The sequence below is a fragment of the Tetrao urogallus genome (genome assembly GCF_951394365.1).
Source record: "Tetrao urogallus genome assembly, chromosome: 3".
Lineage (NCBI taxonomy): Eukaryota > Metazoa > Chordata > Aves > Galliformes > Phasianidae > Tetrao > Tetrao urogallus.
This window is the reverse complement of record NC_136815.1, coordinates 54213241-54232977: the sequence shown is the minus strand read 5'-3', so window position 1 is coordinate 54232977 and position 19737 is coordinate 54213241. Positions and strand designations below refer to the sequence as shown.

Genomic DNA, 19737 nt, shown 5'->3' with positions numbered 1-19737 from the left:
GTTGTGTCCAAAGAAAAATGGATAAGCTACTGACAGAAACCTGCTTTCTGTAGAGAACATCTTATGTGATAGACTGTGGGTGTTCCAAATAAAAAACTTGAGACCAAGGGGAAGAAAATAGGCATATAAACATACATACAATCAGTATGTCATTACACAGCTTTTTCCTATATAAATTACAACAGGTTAAACAAAGCTACAGAGATTTACTGTTTCAGAATCCCTTTTCCACAAGAGTAAATTAACTTCTGTCAGTTAACAATGTTAAAAATAAACAATTTGCATGTTATGAAAGATGAACCATAACTGTTAACTTGTTACATGATTAGTCATTCAGGTTTGAGACTTCTGATACTTCTAACCAGTGAAAGAAATAACTCTGAGTAAGTTTAGAAACTTCTTCCTAGGTATTCTTCTTCCTCTTCATCTTCTTGTTATCAAAACAAAGCAAAACAAATCATACCAGAATTTCCATAGAATTTTTCTGATTTAGCTAAATCAGAGAACATTTCCTTATGGAAAAACAAAGAAAACAACTATTCATTTTCTCCTTTCTTCTAAGCATATAGAGCTTTCTTTCCTACACAATTTATTTCTGTCCTTAATTTAACATAAATACAGCAATTCAAAAATATTTTAGAAAATTACATCACATACCTCCTTAGGCTTATTTTCCCATTACAAAACTAAATCAACAGCTCTAAGTATGGAGGCTAAAGTTCTGCTGTTGCTTCCAACCCTGGTGTATTCTCCGCACAAGCTAGCAAAACATGCTCACATGCACTAACATTAAGTTAGCTCAGATAAGCTCAGATAGGGTCCATAACAGCTGAGATAGCAAAATCACACAGAAGAAATAAACACTTTTCTCTATGAATGAACTGTCCTTAATCTTTGCTAACTAGGTGTAGAATTGCAGAGGGAAGTAGAAGCTATATACCAAACCAAGCTTGCTAATAAAACAATGTAGCGTTAACAAAAGCATGCGTCTAGATTTATTTTGCTACAAACATTTCTCAATTCAAATTAGATTTCAAGAAATGAAAAGCATAATCTAGACTTTCTTGATCAACTTGTGAGGGAGAAAACTAGGTTTCAACTAGAATGTGGGAGAAAAACAGAACTACATACATCAAAAACACACTAACTCAGATATTTTTTGTGGGAACATTAAAAAAATCCATCTCTGAAATTTTTATTATCTGGTATGAAATCCGAAGTACTTAGGTTTGCTCTAGTTTCTTATAGTTTCTTATATTTCTTAGTTAAGAAATATTTCACATCATGGACACTACATTTATTTCTTGATTATCCAAAAAAACTTAAGTCATATGAAGCTTACCTTTGCCAGTGACAAGTTAATAATCCTTAAAGGACTATTTGATTAAAATAGAAATGAAAAAAAATCTGTGTTCTGTAAGCTGATCCCCATATTTTTCATTATTGTACTTTCATGAAAGGTCTAAGTACTAAATTTTTGTTTTAATTCCCACAGAGCAACTCCACTGACTTAAAAAGATTTGTATGATGTCAATAAACAGAGGATGATGTTAATAATTAATACTGTTCCAAGAATGGAGCCTGAGCTATGAGTTGTGATTTGCTTAGCATATTATTCTCTAATTTTCTGTTTGCATTAGAGAAGTCAAAACACAGAAGTGACAGAAAATAGATCTGGCTTGGGGAGAAGAACAGATCAATATACATTTCAATCAATTTTTTACCCTGCAATAAAGACAGTTTTTTACAAATATGCTTTGGAAAGAAGTTAGAAAAAGACTGGCTCATTTCACTTTCTCATTAGTAAAACAGCAAGATAACGGGGTCACAGAAGAACTAACAAGAATTGCAATCTAGAAACATGAATATTATTATTTAGATATCTTTCTTTATAACTCTGAAGAAGGTTTCTCTGTGCATTATGCTTTGAAGAATTAAATGACTGGTGTCAAGAAATAGATTTCACTTCAAGTGTCTGTAGGCTGACAGTAGAATAGCATGGTCTAGTTTCATTGGCATTCACAGAAGCAAATTATTGGAGTTTAAAAATCACATAGTCTAGAAGGTAGTATCTACTGAGCATAAGTTAGGGCACAAGCAAGAGGGAAGTAAAATGCTTTTTTTTTTTTTTTTTTTTTTAATGAATTTTAAGTTACACCCATGAAACAGGTGCCATGTTTTTGCAAAGCAGACACCACTGTATTATGTTCATCTTGTGTATTATGACACATAGATCTATTCTACATAAACCAGTTACCAGCCTGAACTGTAGAGAAGATTATTCCAAGTATAGTCATTTCCCTATGTTTCTGTTGAAATTATTTTGCTATTGCAAACAATTTATTCAACTTGCCTTTTAAAGTTCTTCTTAAATTCTGTCTCTTCACTCACCTTATTTAATCTGGTCTTACAAGATCTGAATTTCAATAATTAATAATAGAATCTTGATCCAGGACTTCTTATGCATGATGCAGGATATATTTCTATGATGGTCCAATCAGAATATGATGCTTTTTGGTGATCTGTTATTAATCCATGGTTAACATTTTCCTATAATTTTTTGTTCACAATCACTCACCTTGCTTACAAAATAGTCATGTCTGTTTTTGGGCTGAGCTCATTACTTAATCGTATCCATTAATAATATAAATATTTACAGATATTAGCACACTACTTCTTTCCTACATTCTCCTTTATCTTTCTTTTTATGTTTGTATCTAGCTTGCTGTTCCTGACACAATATTGGCAAAGAACCTCAAATACATGATCTCATAAGTCTTCTAAAAAGACAGAAAAGCTAGCTGTGAAAGTCATTTCAGTGACTTCAACCTTTATAACATATTTCTAGTGATTAGGTTTTCAGTAACAATTCTAACCTTGTAAGGACCTTTTAGAGAGTTTCTTAATCAATTATGGAGGAAAAAATCTCAAAATAATAACATTCTTTTGCAGTACCTAGCTGTTTGATGATTAGTCTTTGGCTGTGGAATAATATTACATACAAATAATAAAGCAATGGGGAAGAAAAGCATTCTGAAGGGAAATTCAGTGGGACTGATTTTTTTTTTTTTAATCTCTTTGGCCACACTATAAAGAAAGAATTGGGACATTCTGCTCCTTTTCTGGCAGAAGAGATTTTTTTTCTTTTCTTTTTTTTCTTTCCTTTTCATTAAAAGGAGTTCATAATAGATCACTTTGTGCCTGATAGAATGGATTAATGTTGCACAAAAGTAGCTGGATTTTATAGTGCACTGAGATTATATTTGCTGAATGTCAGTAAGGTGTGTGTCCTCCCATTTATGTTACAAAATTCTATCTTTGTTTCTTTCCTTCTTTTACTGTTCACAGAAACTGCTAATTACTGTGAGAGCAGAAGGTCAAGTTCTTGAACATTTAGAAGGTTTGAGCTGTTTTATTATAGCTAAGCCGTATTTGAACTACTTCATCATTTTTTTTATTGCATAAAACCATTTACTAATAACACAGGAGACAATGCTGCCATGATCACAGTTGAGACTATTTGCAAGCTTGACTGTATGGTACACAGTATACTTATACAGTGTACCTATATAGTAGGTCTTGGTGAAAACTAAATATTAGGAATCTGTATCAAATAGGAGCAATTACTAGCAGGTTTAGCTAATATACGTATGTATATATAATGGAGTATCCATAACTTCTATTGCATAGACATTATTTGCAGATATTGATTGCCCTTTCTGTCACCAAGATATGGGAGCTTTTATCAACATAGAGATTGGTGCTGGATGACACAAAAGAAAAGATTTTTGCAGACAGAATTTTGGGACAAAGCTGTGTAACTATAAAATAATTTCTCTAAGCAGATACGCCTAGGACAGAATCTCCAGGATTAAAAAGTGAAAATATTCTAGGGTATTTCAAAGTGGTTTGTAGTTATATACTTAAAGGTATAACTATTTCCAGATGGAAAATGAGGAGGATCACAGCAAAAAAAAAAAAAAAAAAGAAAGAAAAAAAAAAGAAAAAAAAGAAAAAAGAAAAAGAAAAAAAAGAACACACTTAAAAACATAATCCAAAATAACACCACCCCCCTATGCATTTTCTTCAAGTCAAAAATGGAAATGAATAATAGCCCTAGAACAATTCATCATATTGACTCATGAATGCTTAAAGGAAGGCAGGTGGCATTTAATGCATTGATATAGATCTGCCTGAACTATGTTTTATTAGCTTAACCTTCAAAGGTTAAGGGGTCATTCATCTCAAGCAGTTCATCACAGAAATGCTCATTTACAGCTTTGTCTAATTTCATAAACAAGTAAATTATGTGCATCATTATGAGTGTTAGTTGGTGATATAAAGAAAACACATCAGTGATGGGAGGGCTAGGAAGAGTTTTGGTCTCTATTCAACAAATGAGTTAGTAGTAGGACAGTCAAGTACAGCAGATGCATTCCAGCTTGCAAAAGGACTAGAGGAAAGCCAACGCCTCTCATATCTTCTAGAAGGGCAAGAAGGAGAACCTGTAGGCTGTTCAGCCTCACCTCAATCCCTGGGAGTCTAAACTTGGAAAACATTTTCAGGCACATGAAGGACAAGAATATTATTGTGAGTAGTCAGTATGAATTCACCACAAGAAAGACAAGCTTCACCAACTTGATAACCACACCTGATAAACTGATTGGCTTGGTACACAAGAGGAGAGCAGTAGATTCAGTAAGGTTTTTGACACTGTCTTCAATAAAATCCTTGTAGACAAGCTGATAAGTATAGGGTGAATGTGCAGACAATTAGTTGGATAGAAAACTCACCAAAAAGGGCCTGGAGAGTGGTGATCAGCAGCATGAAATCTAGTTGGAGGCCAGTAAATAGTGGTGTGCTACAGAAGTCAATACTGGGTCCAGTTCTGTCCAGCAGTGATCTGGATGAAGGAGCAAAGTGCAACCTCAGCAGTTTTGCTGATGACACAAAACCAGGAGTAGTGGCTGATACATCGAACAGTTGTGCTGCCATCCAAAGGAACCTTGTCAGGATGCAGAAATTGGCTGACAGGAACATCATAAAGTTCAACAAGAACCTGAATGTGAGGAGGAACACCTTGTGCACCAGTATATACTGGGGGCTGCCCAACTGGAAAGCAGCTTTGCATATAGGTTCCTGTGGGTTCTAGTGGACACAAAGTTAAACATGCCCTTGGCTGCATAGCAGTCTAAGGGACTCCTGGGAAAAGTGTCGCCAGAAAGTCAAAGGAGGTGATCCTTCCCCTCAGCACAGGTGATGACACATATGAAGTAGCTAGCATTCAGTTCTGGGTTTCTCAGTGCAAGAGATATGTGGAACTACTTGAGAATTAAGCAAAGGGCCAATAGCATGGTTAAAGGACTTGAGCATCTCTTTTGTGAGGAAGAACTGAGACACTTGAGACTGGTTAACCTGGACAATAATTGGAGGCTCAGGATGGATCTTATCAATGTATACAAATATTGAAAGTTAGGGTAAAAAAAGGACAGAGCCAGACTCTTTTCAGATGTGTCCAGTGTGTGGACATGAGGCAAATGGGCACAAACCAAAACAAGGGAAGTTTCATCTGAACAGGAAGAATCACTGTTGTGCAGTGACCACGCACTGGCACAGGCAACCAGCCTCTCTAGTTGAGTTTGCTTGACCAGGTAAGTTGGACAAAATGCCTCTCAGTAGCCTACTGAAATTCTGTGCTTGGTATCTCCAAAATTAAAGAGTAGGTTTTTACAGAAAAGGGACAGTATTTGATATATCTTCTGAAATACACAGGGGTTAACAAATTGGGGAGGAAAAGATGCAGTTAAATGCAGGAGTTGGAGATGTCTAACGGACTGCCAGTGGGAATATGTTGTCTTTGGATATCAGCCTAAAATTTATTGTATTCTAGAAGGTTTGCTTGCATGAGATGTGTAAAAAAAAAGTTAGTGAGGTTTGCTATCAGCGCCAACTTTCATAGTCTTGTCCTCCTTCTTCTTTCTTTTTTTAGATGTCCTTGCTCTGCTGGGTATCCCTCTCTTTGACAAAGCTGCTCATGTCTGACCTCAACCTGATATGCTTCAGAGATTTCAAAGCATGTGATTTTTTTTTATTATATTACTTGCCAAAAGGTATGACATATCTTAAAGAGGAATTTGAGACACTTGAAGTCTTCAGTGTTTTACTTGAGAGTACTGGAAGGACAGCCTTTCTGACTACATAGAAGTTGCTCTGGTCAGTTTTAGAAGTGGTATGATAAAAGTTATGGCATCAAAAATGTCCGTTTGTAGAGAACTACTTAAAAAAAATCTCCCTACTGTGCTGCAAGAAATGCAAACTAAGAATGAACTCAGAATGCCCCCATATGGGTAAACATTAAGACAATAAGTTGGGGACTGAAAATTTGTAATTCTAAGGACTATATACATATTTTGGCAACAAAACATGGAGTTATTTAAGTTTCAAACTTTCTAATAAAGCAAATGCTACAAAAGCCTGCTTAAGACTTTTTTTTTTTTTTTTTTTTTTTTTTTTTTTTAATAGTCAAAAACTGATCTGTGGCTTTCAATAGTTTTTTAGCTACTTCATTCATTTCAGTAAACTGATGGTACCAATGAATTTTAATAAAATGGCAGACAATTTTCTAAATACTTGCTAAAACAACAATTATCAATATTTTGTCATGAATATTCCTTATTAGGCTTATGAGTGCATGACTCCAGCATTCAGTAACACATGGAGATCATATCATGTTAGACGTAATTCTTGATATTACTAAATCTTAAAATTGTAATCATCAGTCATTCATAGTAATTCACATCCCCCTAAATAAATGTACATAATGTATCCATGGAAGAGAGACAAGACTATCCAAATGACAGTCCAAATTTTTGCATACACAACAAGCTAGCGAAATTTTTGCTTCCTTGCTGATGCTAGTTTAATAATGTGACAGAAATAGCTGCAAATTAGGAAACCAATTTGGAAACAGAGTGGTGTGTGTAAATTGCTATATTTCTCAGTACATTTGCATAAGTCTAATAAACCTAAGATTGGCATATTTTCCATTGAATTTCATTTTCAGACAATAACTCTCCAGTTGTTTTTTTTGCTTTCCCCTGGCATAAATTGCTTGATATAGTAGAGGTTGCACTTGCCTGTTGCCATGTACTGAAAGCTATGCTAAGGCACATGGAAGGCAGGGAGGTGATACGGGAGAATCAAAATGGCTTCACCAAGGGCAAATCCTGCTTGACCAACCTAGTGGCCATTTATGATGGTGGAACTGCATCAATAGACAAGGAAAGAGCCACTGATGTCATCTAACTCAACTTCAGTAAGGTCTTTGACATGGTACTCCATAAAATCCTTCCCTCCAAATTGAAAAGATATGGATTTGATGGGTGGACTGTTCAATGGATGAAGAATTGACTTCAGGACTGAGTCCAGAGAGTCAATAGTTCAATGTCTGGATAGAGATTGATTATGAGTAGTGTTTCCCAGGGGTTGGTGCTTGGATCAATACTCTTTAATATCTTCATCAGTGACATTGACAGCAAGATGCAGACAACACACCAGAGGGATGGGATGCCATCCAGAGGGACTTAGACAGGCCTAAAGAGTGGGCCCAGGTGAACCTCATCAGGTTCAACAAATCCAGATGCAAGATCTTGCACTCAGGTCAAGGCAAGTCCCAATACCAATAAAAGATGGGGAATGAAAGAATTAAGCACTGCCCTGCTGAAAAAAAAAAACAACTGAGTGTACTGGTAGATGGGAAGCTGGACATGGCCAAGCAATGTGCCCTTGCAGCCCAGAAAGCCAACTGTATCTAGGACTGCATCAAAAGAAGAGTGGCCAGCAGGTCAAGGGAGCTGATCCTGCCCCTGATGAGATCTCACCTGGAGTAGTGTGTCCAGATGTGGAGTCCTCAGTACAGAAGAGCCATAGACCTGCTGGAGCATATCCAGTGGAGGGTCACAAAAATGATTCATGCAATGCAACACCTATCCTCCAAGAACAGGATCTACATTCCTGGAGGTATTCTTAACTTGACTGGATAAGGCCTTGGACAACTTGATCTAGTTTTGATGCTATCTCAGCTTGGAAGAGAACGTTACATCAGTTGACTAACAGCCATCCTTTCCAATATCAATTTTTCTGGTTTGAAAATCTGGGAGATAAAGGCCAGTAAGTAAACCTGGCATTATTTCACTTACTGTAGTAGCTGCATATCTTTATTCAATATAGCTACTGTAGTAAGTGAAATAATGCCAAGTCAACAGTAAAGAATCTGATCTGTCTGTACTACTGGCTTTTATATTTCTCCTGAACCAGATTACTGGGCAGCACAGAGCAGCTTATAAATATAAACAGCTAGCATGGCTGGATTCATACAGAGGATATCAATCATATAACAGCCATGACCCAAGGCTGAGCAGAAAAGAAAACATAAACAATCCCGGTCTGGACAGGCTTTGATTAATACACATCAAAAGACTGCTTGTACTTGGAAAAAGACCAATATTTCAAGTATGTTTTTTTAGATACTAAATATCAGTTGTCTTCAATCTAAACATAATCAGAGACATTACTGTAAGTAATTGTCAAGTTCAAAAATCCGTTGTCTTCAGAAAAAAGAACAGAAACAGGGGAAAAAGGAACAAATTTATAATAAAGTGTGAACTTCATCTATTTTCTGTCATGCCAACAGGTACTTGATGGTCCAAAGAACATAGAGCACAGGAGGGATTTACAGAGTAACTTTAGGACTAGCATGAGAGTTCCTGATCACCTCTCAGATTAATACATTTTATAAATCTTCCATTATCTGAAAAGCACTGGGTCCATCTGTAAATCACTGATAAAGAGGTTTCTTACTAATCAGAGACAAAGCCTTAACTATTCCCTTGTGCGATATAAAGAACACCTGAACTGAGTTGATGAAACAGATGAAAACCTTGCTTGACAGAAAACATAGAATGATAATATAGTTTCTAATGCTGATGAAAACTGTATGAAAAATGTGTTTTTCAGAAGTTAATTCTTCTGTGTTCTGTGAATAAGTAATTGACCATGATCCAGGATTTATTTTGTTGTTGTGCTGCTCCCAGTGTACAGCTGATTACTCTGTGACCTTGGAAAATTCATACTTAGTTGAATTTGGCCTTAATCTTTCTGCACCTCATTTTACTTATTAGCATAATTATTATAATAATATCTGTCTCAGGAGAGCATAAGGTGGCTTCATCAGCTGTTATTGTGGCTAATAATAATAGGATCTCTATAGGCTATGTTAGTTTATTTTACAATAAACGGTTTTCCCGGAATAACAGATAGGAGATTAACAATAAACTGAGCCCACTGGAAAACTGTCCTGAGAATTGCTTTTCTAGTAATACTTAGGTCAACACAACCTGCTCCTCTGTTGAGTTTAATGATTTAAACCTATCAGCACAGTTATACAAGCAAGCTGTTTAAAATGTGCAGAAGGCCGAAGAAAACTTCCCTTCCATGCTAAATATTTTTCCAGGTTTATTAAGAGGAGGGTTGGGAATAGACACAGAGGGTTCAGTCAGGCATGCAACAACTATTGTATAATTACAGCATCATTTCTAATTTATCGTTCATATCACCCATGGCTATTAGCAAATAAGACTGCTAGTCAAATCATCTATTGTGTTTATGGAAAGTTCACTGCTTTCACTTCCTTGCACTTTCTAGAAACACAATTTTACAGTGTCAACTAGTTTGACAGTTATGTAAACATGCAATATTTAGCAAGATACATGCAATATTTAGCAAGATATAAACTCATCCTAATTTCAAATATGCTTGTGCCACCAACCTTTAAACTCACTTGTATTAAAACGTAATTTTGCCCCACTGCATTTAAACAAACTACACAGACTCTAGTTACTGAAATCAAAATGTTTAGAATACAGCAGATTTACATTCAAACAGAAAACAAGCACTCAGAACAGAGAAAAACAGTGTTCAAGGATTCATGCATGCAGGTTTAGAACAGATTCACAGGATGGAGTAGGGAATCAGCAGACAAGACATTCTATTTCCTCAGTTATGTGAAACTTTTATTATGAATTGGTTTTGGTTCAGCTCCTACATCGTATCAGGAAGAAGGCAGATTTCAATCAGAGTCTTAGCACAGTAAGACAGATAGCCAGATGAGTACTATGGAAATGTACAACATCTTTCAGAAATTTTTAAGAAGAATGAGAATAATTTCTAGGTTAGGATACATATCCATATAAGGCACCTGTGTTTTAGAACCTATAACACCTTTCACATTCAAGCTTATTCAGATGGATAGCTAAGGGGAAGAGTTCAAAATTCTGGCAAGCAAAGGAAAGAATTGAATTCATCCCATCATGTTCTGAGTGAGTACTGCCACTTCAAAAATGTTTAATACTCCAGTGCAAGCTCTAGCAAATAACTTTAAAAAGGCAAATCTGCATTTAAATTACATCACCAACCACCAAAATATCTGATACACTCTTATACAAGGACTTGCAATCTCTGCTCTCACACCTACCCACAGCACTTATCTAAACACTTCACAAACCTACATGTGGTCTGCAGTGTTTCTGATGACAAACAGCTCTATTCTCCCACCTGCTCTGTCACTTTGTACCAGCAGCTCCAACACTTTGTTTCCATAGAAAAGACTTTCCCTATCCTCAGGTTTCATTCAAACATGCAGTAAACATTCAACATCAACTACTGCATGCAGCTTCCTCCACCTCATTCTTCACCATATGGGGATAGCAGATTCCTGCAGCTGACAGAGGACAGGCCAAGAAGAGGAGTAGAAGGCATGACTTGTGTTAAAAAACACAAAGATATTGGACAGTAATGGCTGTGGAATATCAACTTTAGCAGCTGGGAGAAATGTTTTCTTCTGGGAAATTAATGGCATCTACTGCATAGTTCTTGAATGTTGCCACAGTATTTGAATGCCTATTATTGGATGTGAACAATAGCCTTAAAAAAAGTCAATGAAATAAATCAACTTTCAAGAAAATATTTTCTTTCAAATAAGATTAAAAAAAAAACAACCCAAAAAACAGCTCCAGACAGCATATTCATGAATCCATACATTCTTCTGAAATGGTGAATGTCAGAAATAGACATGCTTCACAGTTCTAGGATTTACTTAAATCATATACACATAGTTTTCTGAGTCCAAAGACTAACATGTAGCCTGGCAGAATTCTTAAAAAATTCTCACAGAAAAATAAGAGTCAGAAAAAAATGTCATTATGTGCTTAGTGAAGCAAAAATCCTTATTTAAAAAAAAAAAAAATTCTTTTTTTTTTTTTTTAATTTCATTAGATACTTATGGGAATGGGTTACAAAACTCAATCCAAAAAGTACAGTATTAAGGGGGAAAAAAAAAAGGCATCATTTCTATTTTTATTAATATCTTGGCAATATTTCCAGATGGCCATGGTTTGCCAGTGGATTGACAGGTCCTGCAGTAGAACACTCCCAGTGTTCTATTATTGGTATCTACTGCATAGAAGAGCAAGCCTTATTTCCCTAGAAGTCTTTTCTGTCAAAAACACTAAATTATTTTAACTTTAACTTGTAACTTTCAAAGACCTCTAGAACCAGTAAACAAAGCTTCACAACATATGTGTGAATCAAGTAAACATTTCAGAAACTAAAAGCACACAGATTATTGTGTATATACTCGTTACAAATTTTATAAACATTGCATAACATCATACATTCATCAAACATCATACATTAGTTTCAGGCTGGAAATACCAATCTGCACTGAGTTAAGTATTTGCAAAAATAAGTGGCCTGAAGCTACAGTTTATTTTCCATCAAGTATATGAATTCATGAATGATTATACTTATTCAGAACCTCAATACTTGAGCTTTTATCTAATTTGGAGACAGAAGAAGGCATTTAAAGAAACCAGGGACCTTCCGTAGGTGACCTCTGAATTTTTCTCCTCTATTTTCTCCTGGTACTAACATCCCCCAAATACACTTATGCAGAATCACAACATCAAAAAAAAAAAAAAAACAAAAAAAAAAACAAACAAACAAAAAACAAAACAAAACAAAACAAAACAGAACAACAAAAGCTTTATCACATTAAGTGAACTACAGTGTTGAAATGAAGCCCATAAGACATATGTTTTAACTAAATATTTCATATAATCATCACTTCTGAAACATCCAGTAGCATGTTCATGAATTTCCAATTTTTGACAATTGGAAAATAATAGGTGATATGTATGACATGACATAAAAATATGCATAACAATCATGAAAAATCCTTTAATGTGCATTGGCAAAGATAGGAAACCTCAAATGTAAAAGGTCATTTGAAAATAAAAAATTCAGAATCTTTTTGATGTAGTTATTCTTGATGTTTGATTCTGTAAACTTTTGATGAATATCTATTTAGGTTGCTATCAGCTTAAAATATGTGAAGAAATACATAGTAAAGAACTGAGCTTACTACAAAAGCAATACTGCTATTTTCTCTTGTCTCAAGTATTTTTTTTTTCCTAATTATCTGACAATTTACCGCTGACATTCTTCATCCTATCTACATTCTCATTAATATTATGTCTGACAACCTTGTAATTTATGTTTATCATCATACTGGTCTTATGAACTCTTCCTCATCCTTTTTCTAAGGAATAGAAAGATTAAATAACTTACAGCCTTATTTCTTATCCACCTTATTCTCCAATTTCTCCTTAAGTACAGTTATATTGCCTGATATTTGTTTTCACTGCCACATTTGTTATTCCCTTATTAATAACTTTAAAAACAAAGAGAATAAGTTCACTGGTACTAGTTTATTGAAATGACAGAACACTATCACTGTGACTGATTCAATTATATTAGACACAAGACTTGAAAATAACGAGGAAAAGGAAATATACAGATGTGTTTTGTTAATTCGTTTATTTTCTGGTAAATGTTAAAAGTATCACTCTAAAACTACATTTGTTTGCAGCTGTGATGTACAAAGGAAAACAAGCATCACAGAATGTATTCTATGATTACGAATTATGAAAAATTTAACCATTCATATTTCTTTAAGAATTTATATTTCAATCTTTGATACTTGATTAAAATCAAATGGTCAACATCAACTACAGCATTATCTTGTTTAGAATTTTTGCTTTACTTTTTGTTTTGCCTTTTTTTTTTTAATATATGTTTTTTTGAGATTACACAATGCGCCTCCTTTGTCAGCCTTGGAAAAATGTAATTTACAAGGTTACAAAGATACAGCTCTAATTCCCAAGCGTGCATCTGTCATATATACAGTCATAATAAGAGAAATGAATATGAGTAATCTACAGTTCTTAACCTTCAATTTTATGCACTTAGTAGAAGTGTTTTCAGTGAAGGCTATATGAGAAGAATAAAGATGCCATTGAGAAGGAAAATCAAGGCCTTAAGTTACACTGCCAGCTGTAAGCAAATTGTCATCATGCTGTAGAGGTTAGATAGACAAGTGATGCTGAGCACAACAGCTTTCATACGCTGGTGCATGAAAGTTATCTTAGGGATTCCTTGAAAAGATCACTAAAACCAGTATCATTCACTGACTGCAAGAGGGAGGATGCTCAGCATTTACGAAGCGTGAATCATTCATTTTCCTTCTCTCTTTAAGGTACAACTGAGAAGATCTAATGTCTCGGTGCTGTTTCTGTAAACCAGTTTGGCTCAGTACCTCCAAAGAACCCTCTTGCTTTTAGCTAGCTTTTTTTCAATTGATCAAATTAGCTATCTGAACTGACTCAGTCAGATGAGAACCTGAGTTAATAGAAGGGAAGTGGAGCTAGCAGCCCAGCCTGGTGACAGGAGAGAAATCTAGCTGAAACTGATATGTGCATCTTCTGTGCACAACATCTCACTACAACTGGGGCAAGATACCTGATACTCCTGAGACTTTTTTTGAAAAAATTCCAGAACTACAAAACCAAATAGATTTATAAATGGTATATTAAAAAAACATATATAAAAACATGGTGGTAGTGGTGAGACAGTAGATATATGAGGATAGAGACTATTCTGAGGATAAAACCAAAGTTGTTGATACTCTCATGCAGACAGTACAACAACGTGAAAACTCTGAAGTAGAAAGCCAATCGCTATTGTTTTAAATTGAATATTTGTGTTGATAATGAAGAAAACTACCGACACATTTCAGTATCACTCTCTCCTCCCCCCAAAAAACTCCATACAACTTTAAGGCAAAATTATCAGCTATGTTATCTATTAAAAAAGAGAAGACTAAAAAAAGATGTACATATGATATACACATACAGATGAAACTTTATCTGAAACTAGTTTCAGTTTAAGTACTAGCATTGACCCGAATTTGCTACTGTCCAAAAGATAGTGAACATCAGCCATTATAGCCACGATGATTTAGCACTTCAAAATCAATCAAGAAGGGCACCTAAGTTGCGACTAGGTCACAGTCCAGTTGGTCTTGATTTAGTATTTCAGTAAAATACCGTGTCTTTTAATTACAGTAAAGCCAATAGTCAACTTAAAAACATATGTATGCCAGTGACAACTGATCTCATGTTTCAGGTTCTTCTTCTAGTGTTATAATTTGAAAAGGACATGAGTAAAAGAGAAAAATATGCATATGAATAACTACTTAACCTGTTCCTTTTTTACGTGTATGTTTTATGTCTTTTTTCTTTAATCAGTACTGTTGACATTTCTTCTTCTGATTTGTATAATAATTATTATATCATTAAGTTACCCTTTTTAAAGTTTCTTGCATAGTTTCTTTCATTTTCATATTCATAAAAAAAAGAAAAAAAAAAGAAAATAAAGATATAATTCTATAATATTATACATGAGTGTTCATAACTGAAATAGTGAAAAAGCAAAGCAAAACAATAAAAAAAATAACCAAATAGTATGGAGCTATAAAGAAAAAGATCAGGATTGAGAAGGACGTGTAGACCTTGATTAAAAAATATACTCTTGTTTGTGCTTAGATTACAGATGTTAAGGGAAACAAATATTTATATGACATACAGTGAAAATGGTATTTATACTTGATAAAAGGAAAATAACCTATAGTGAGTCTATTTAATACCTTCAGATTTTCGAATATGAATACAACACAAATACTGCAGGTAACTCAGAAAATCTGTTGAAGCTTCAGCACTCGATCAGACAGGAGCAACAGAGCTTCCAAAACCAAAACAACCTTAACTTACTAGTTGATATATAAAAATCAACAGATTTCTGAGCCATTTTTTGTACAGCCTACAGCTTCTACACAGCCTACAGCAGGCCACAAAGCTCTATCGATCTCCCTATGAAGATCACAGTGAAGATTCATCAGGAACAAAGTATATTACATGCTGCGTGGATGATGGTGAGTCATTTCTATCTCTCAGTCTTTTCTCAGAGTTTGATATTCTGTACCATATGGCCACAGTCTTCATAAATGAGGTTTTAGAGAAGTCATCTGATGGCAGAATGGAAACAGCTTTGCTAAGCAGCAGAGTTGTTAATCAATAGGTGGAAGATCTTAAAGTGGTGATTCCATGGAAAGAAAATCCCATATAATCCCGGATTCAGGTCTAAGCACTTATTAGGGCAGCAGGAATATAAGCAGATATATTTATAATAGTGCTTCTTCCTGGTTTTGGACTATTAACCAATCACTTTCTGCCCTGTAGAATGCAGTTTGTTGCTTTCAGCAACTGTTTATTTGTCCCTAATGTTATATCTTGATTGTGAATTTTCCTCTACCTATTTTCTTTTTGTCCAAAATTTTTGTATCTCTATTTTTCTTCACACAGTCCTAGATTGTCTAGTTTTAATGAAAAAATCATCCATCTTTTTTCAAAAACCACAGAAAAAAACCACTTTTTATAGCTTTCCATCTTAAAGACATGCAGCGTCTGAGGGAGCATTCAACACAGCAAATTTTGTTATAGAAGTTTTTTTCGAGTTTGTCATACTGCAAAGAAAGAAAGCTAGACTGCTCTGGGGAGTAATCAGGAATGGGATTTGGACTCTGGAGAACTGAATGGCCCTTTGCTATTCAAATATACATGGACCCTGCATGGTGGACAAGGGAAGGAAGGAAGAGTGTGTCAATGGAAAGGGAACAATTATCCTCACATCTCTTTCTAGGAGCAACAATACATGGAGAATTGTCATCTCAGAAGAAAGGTGAAAAACATCCCTGCCCTTGGCAGGTAGGTTGGACGTAGTTGATCTTTAAGATCTTTTCTAACTCAAACAATCATATCATTCTATGAAAAGCATGCAGACAAGGTTCACCGGACTCCCCATATGTTTCCTCTTTGGTTGATATAAAAGTAGCTTCAAACCACACTTAAAAGTTAGCTTTCCAGAATGATCTTTTTAAAAATCTCCAAAGTTTTCAGAAAGTTCTCTGAGCACATAAAGATAACTTTTAAAAACTGCAAATTCAGACTGAAAAATTAAAAAATAGTTCTTTATGACCACAGTGTAAGGGTAACTAATGTCTTTCCTAGATTAAGAACAACAGACTTTGACTGCCGTCGTCTAGGTTTTCTGTGTTTACACTGGACTTTTTTTCCAGCAAAAGGTCTGAACTCTGAGTAACAGAACAACGATTTTCGAGAAGGTAACCATGCACCTAGCATTTAGTGGTCTCTACAGTTCCAAAAAGACACCAGCAAAAGAATTGAATGCATTGAATATTCTGAAAATCCATGACCACAACAATACATGAAAATTGTTTTCTCTTAGCCATGCAGCTATTATCTTTATTATGGCTGAATTCATGGACTGCCTAAAGACTTTACTAAAGACTTTTACTGAAGACTTCTTTTATTCATTACCAATTTTATAAGTTTAAATATTTTGGTGAAAGGATCTTACCCGTGCTTTCTGCTCCATCTCCATCATTAATCTTTCATGTTGCTCTGCTATTGCCAGTGTTGCAGAATGGACTTTCTGATATATCATTTCTCCTTCTCGTGTCTGAAAGGTGAACAGCCCTTCTCCTGTGTCACACATCCTGCAATAAGAACAGAAGGAAAAAAATGAATACTGTGTAACTTTTATCTATTATAAAAAGTGCACACCTTACGATGGAAAATGCCAACTTTTATAGTTAATCTTTTATAGTTAATCTCTGGGATTCTGAATATCTGCAGTTATTTTTACCACTGAAGAGAGACATATTCCAAGAGACAAATGCAGAACTCTATGAATGTAACCTCTAAATTCAGTTTTAATCATCCTCTGAACAATAAAAAAGAAGTTTTATCACAGAATAAAACTGGAGGTAATACAGTTAGATGTTTACGGCATTGTTTCAAATGTCTGCAAGGTAAGTAAGACCTGAATTTTGTTCTTCTAACCAACTGATGAAAGAAGCACAAAGCATATCATGACATTGAAAAGCTGACTTTGACTTTTTAACATAACACTGTTCTTTTCTTTGAACTCTGCAAAGAAGCTGCATGGAAAACCAGCATTACAAGGGTTAAAATACAGCTGCCTCAGTATGTTTGTGTGAGGCGGCATTTAAAGCTATCTTGATAATAACAAGAGACATTTGGTCTGTTTGACAATAGGAACAGTAATTCTGTTGCATAAGAAGATTAAGTAAAAACAACAACAACAAAATCAACTGTCTCCTTTTGAGAGAGCTACTATTGTTATCCTTATCTGTGATATCCTTGTGGGATTGTTAAGAGGAACAGAAGTGTTATATATGCTAAATGCAGTAACAGGGGTCTGGGAAACAGAAAAAGTGACTGGACATCAATGATTATTGAGTTACTTTGCAGCCCTATACCGTGTTAAACAGTGGTGCAATTTGACACACTTATATTAGCAATTCCATTGTATTATCTGGGGCTGATTTTTGCATTCTTTATCAAATTCCTCTTGCAATTTTAGAAATGGAACAAAATAAAACCCTCCCTGTAAACATTTCAGAATTATCTCTGACAGAAAATTGTTATTTGAGTCACCAATACATAGCATACTTCAACTGTATAAATATTTCCATTTGCCCTAGAACATCAGGTTTTTAAATTTCTTTTTGTTTGCTTAATTATTTTTCATGATATCTATTTTTTTTTTTTTTCTTTTTTTAATATCCCAGCACCTCAAAGATGTCCCCAGAAAGCCCAGGGCATAGAGAATGAGCAAACATTTTACAAAAATGTGTACTGATAAGCTGAATATTAAAACATAAAGATATAAATATCTTTAAAGTTTGCACCCCAGAATCTAGATTATTATTCAGAGATTAGATTTTCAAAATATTGTTCAATCAAATTACATATAGAACTATATTACTTGAATTAAATAATCATTAAATACTTCTATTTTACATGTACAAACACAATTACAAAACAGCTTTTTGAAAACAGAATCATTTTTGCCAGTTCTTTTTAAAAGATAAGAACAAACATTTCTATGTAATTTTATTTTAAAACACCTCTCTTTAATTCTTAAAATTGTTTCTAAATAATTCAGAGCAGTTCATTTTGATTTCAGAACTGATGAGTGAAAATAAAACCTTTTTTTAACATCTACAAGATCTTTGCCTGTACACTGGAGGGGGCATGCTTTCGTTGACTCTGCTATAAAGAATGCGTGGCTGTGAGTGAGTGTGCTGGGCACAACAGAAAGTATAGGAGGCAGAAACAGATGAAATAGAAATGCTTCTGGAAAATACCTGGTGAACATACTTAGTAATGATAAATCGAGTTGCCAAAAAGAAAGCCACAGCCTTAGGAATAGATGACTTACGATATGACAAACACCCATAGCTCTGAAATAGAACCAGTCTCCTCCCATCCAGAGATGTAATGAAAATACAATTCAGTTTGCAGGGAGGAATTATTTGATCAGCGTTGCTGTGATAGGCTAATTAATAAACAAAAGGAAAATTAAAAAAAAAAAAACACTTAAATCCAGTGCAGATTGGGATCCCTGTTACAAACAGTTAAGATACTTTGTATCCTTAGACACAATGCATTAAATGCTTATAGTAGAAATAAAATGTCTCGAGAGTTTTGAGACATAATGGCAACAGTCTTTTAGATCCCTCAGGGCATCATATAGCTGGTACTCTGTTTTTGTGTAAAGATATCTTAATAAAATTCAAACAGCATGAAATGGAAAGTCTGGAAAAAAATGACAGGGTTTCAGAAACTGAAGCAGAATACAGTTTCTTTGTTGGTTTCAGAGGATGAAAAATCCTACAGGGATAAAAACAAGAAAGCAAGGCAATAGAGCGTGATTAAGATTCGATTCAGGAGTTAAACTGTTTATTTTGACCAAGCAAATATAATCGTTCCCAGTGTCGATTCGACCACAATCTGTATGGCCAGTGTGCTGCTGAGGCAGAGGCAGCCACCCAGGCGCCTGCTGCACCTGGGGTCCTGGCTTTCCAGCAGGAGGAGGTTACTTCAGCAGATGTGACATGTCAGTGGCAGAAAACTCCTGGCAGCAGCTTCCCAGCATCTGGATTTTCAGTTTCCTGGCTAACAGCATACAGCTTATATGCAGAGGTTCCAGATTGGACGTGGAGGAAACTATGCTGAAGTATTGATAAGGACTAACTTGCTTTTACATTTAACATGGCTGAAAGGTGACAGAAGTGAAGCATCATCAGAACCTGGCAAACTTGAGCTCCATAAAAGGAAAAACAGAATTAAACTCCGTATTTTTCTATCTGAACCTGTTATTTGCAATCAGCTGCTC

General features: G+C 34.9%; 1 protein-coding gene across 1 annotated transcript in view; it reads right to left on the bottom strand.

Moving 5' to 3' along the window:
- DOK6 (docking protein 6) overlaps positions 1-19737 on the bottom strand; it is a gene marked incomplete at both ends in the record, with an annotated part of 234919 nt that overhangs the window by 44606 nt on the left and 170576 nt on the right. The window contains one exon of the mRNA XM_079533609.1: positions 16891-17029. Within this exon, the coding sequence (XP_079389735.1) occupies positions 16891-17029 (139 nt within the window). The remainder of the gene's footprint in view (positions 1-16890; positions 17030-19737) is intronic.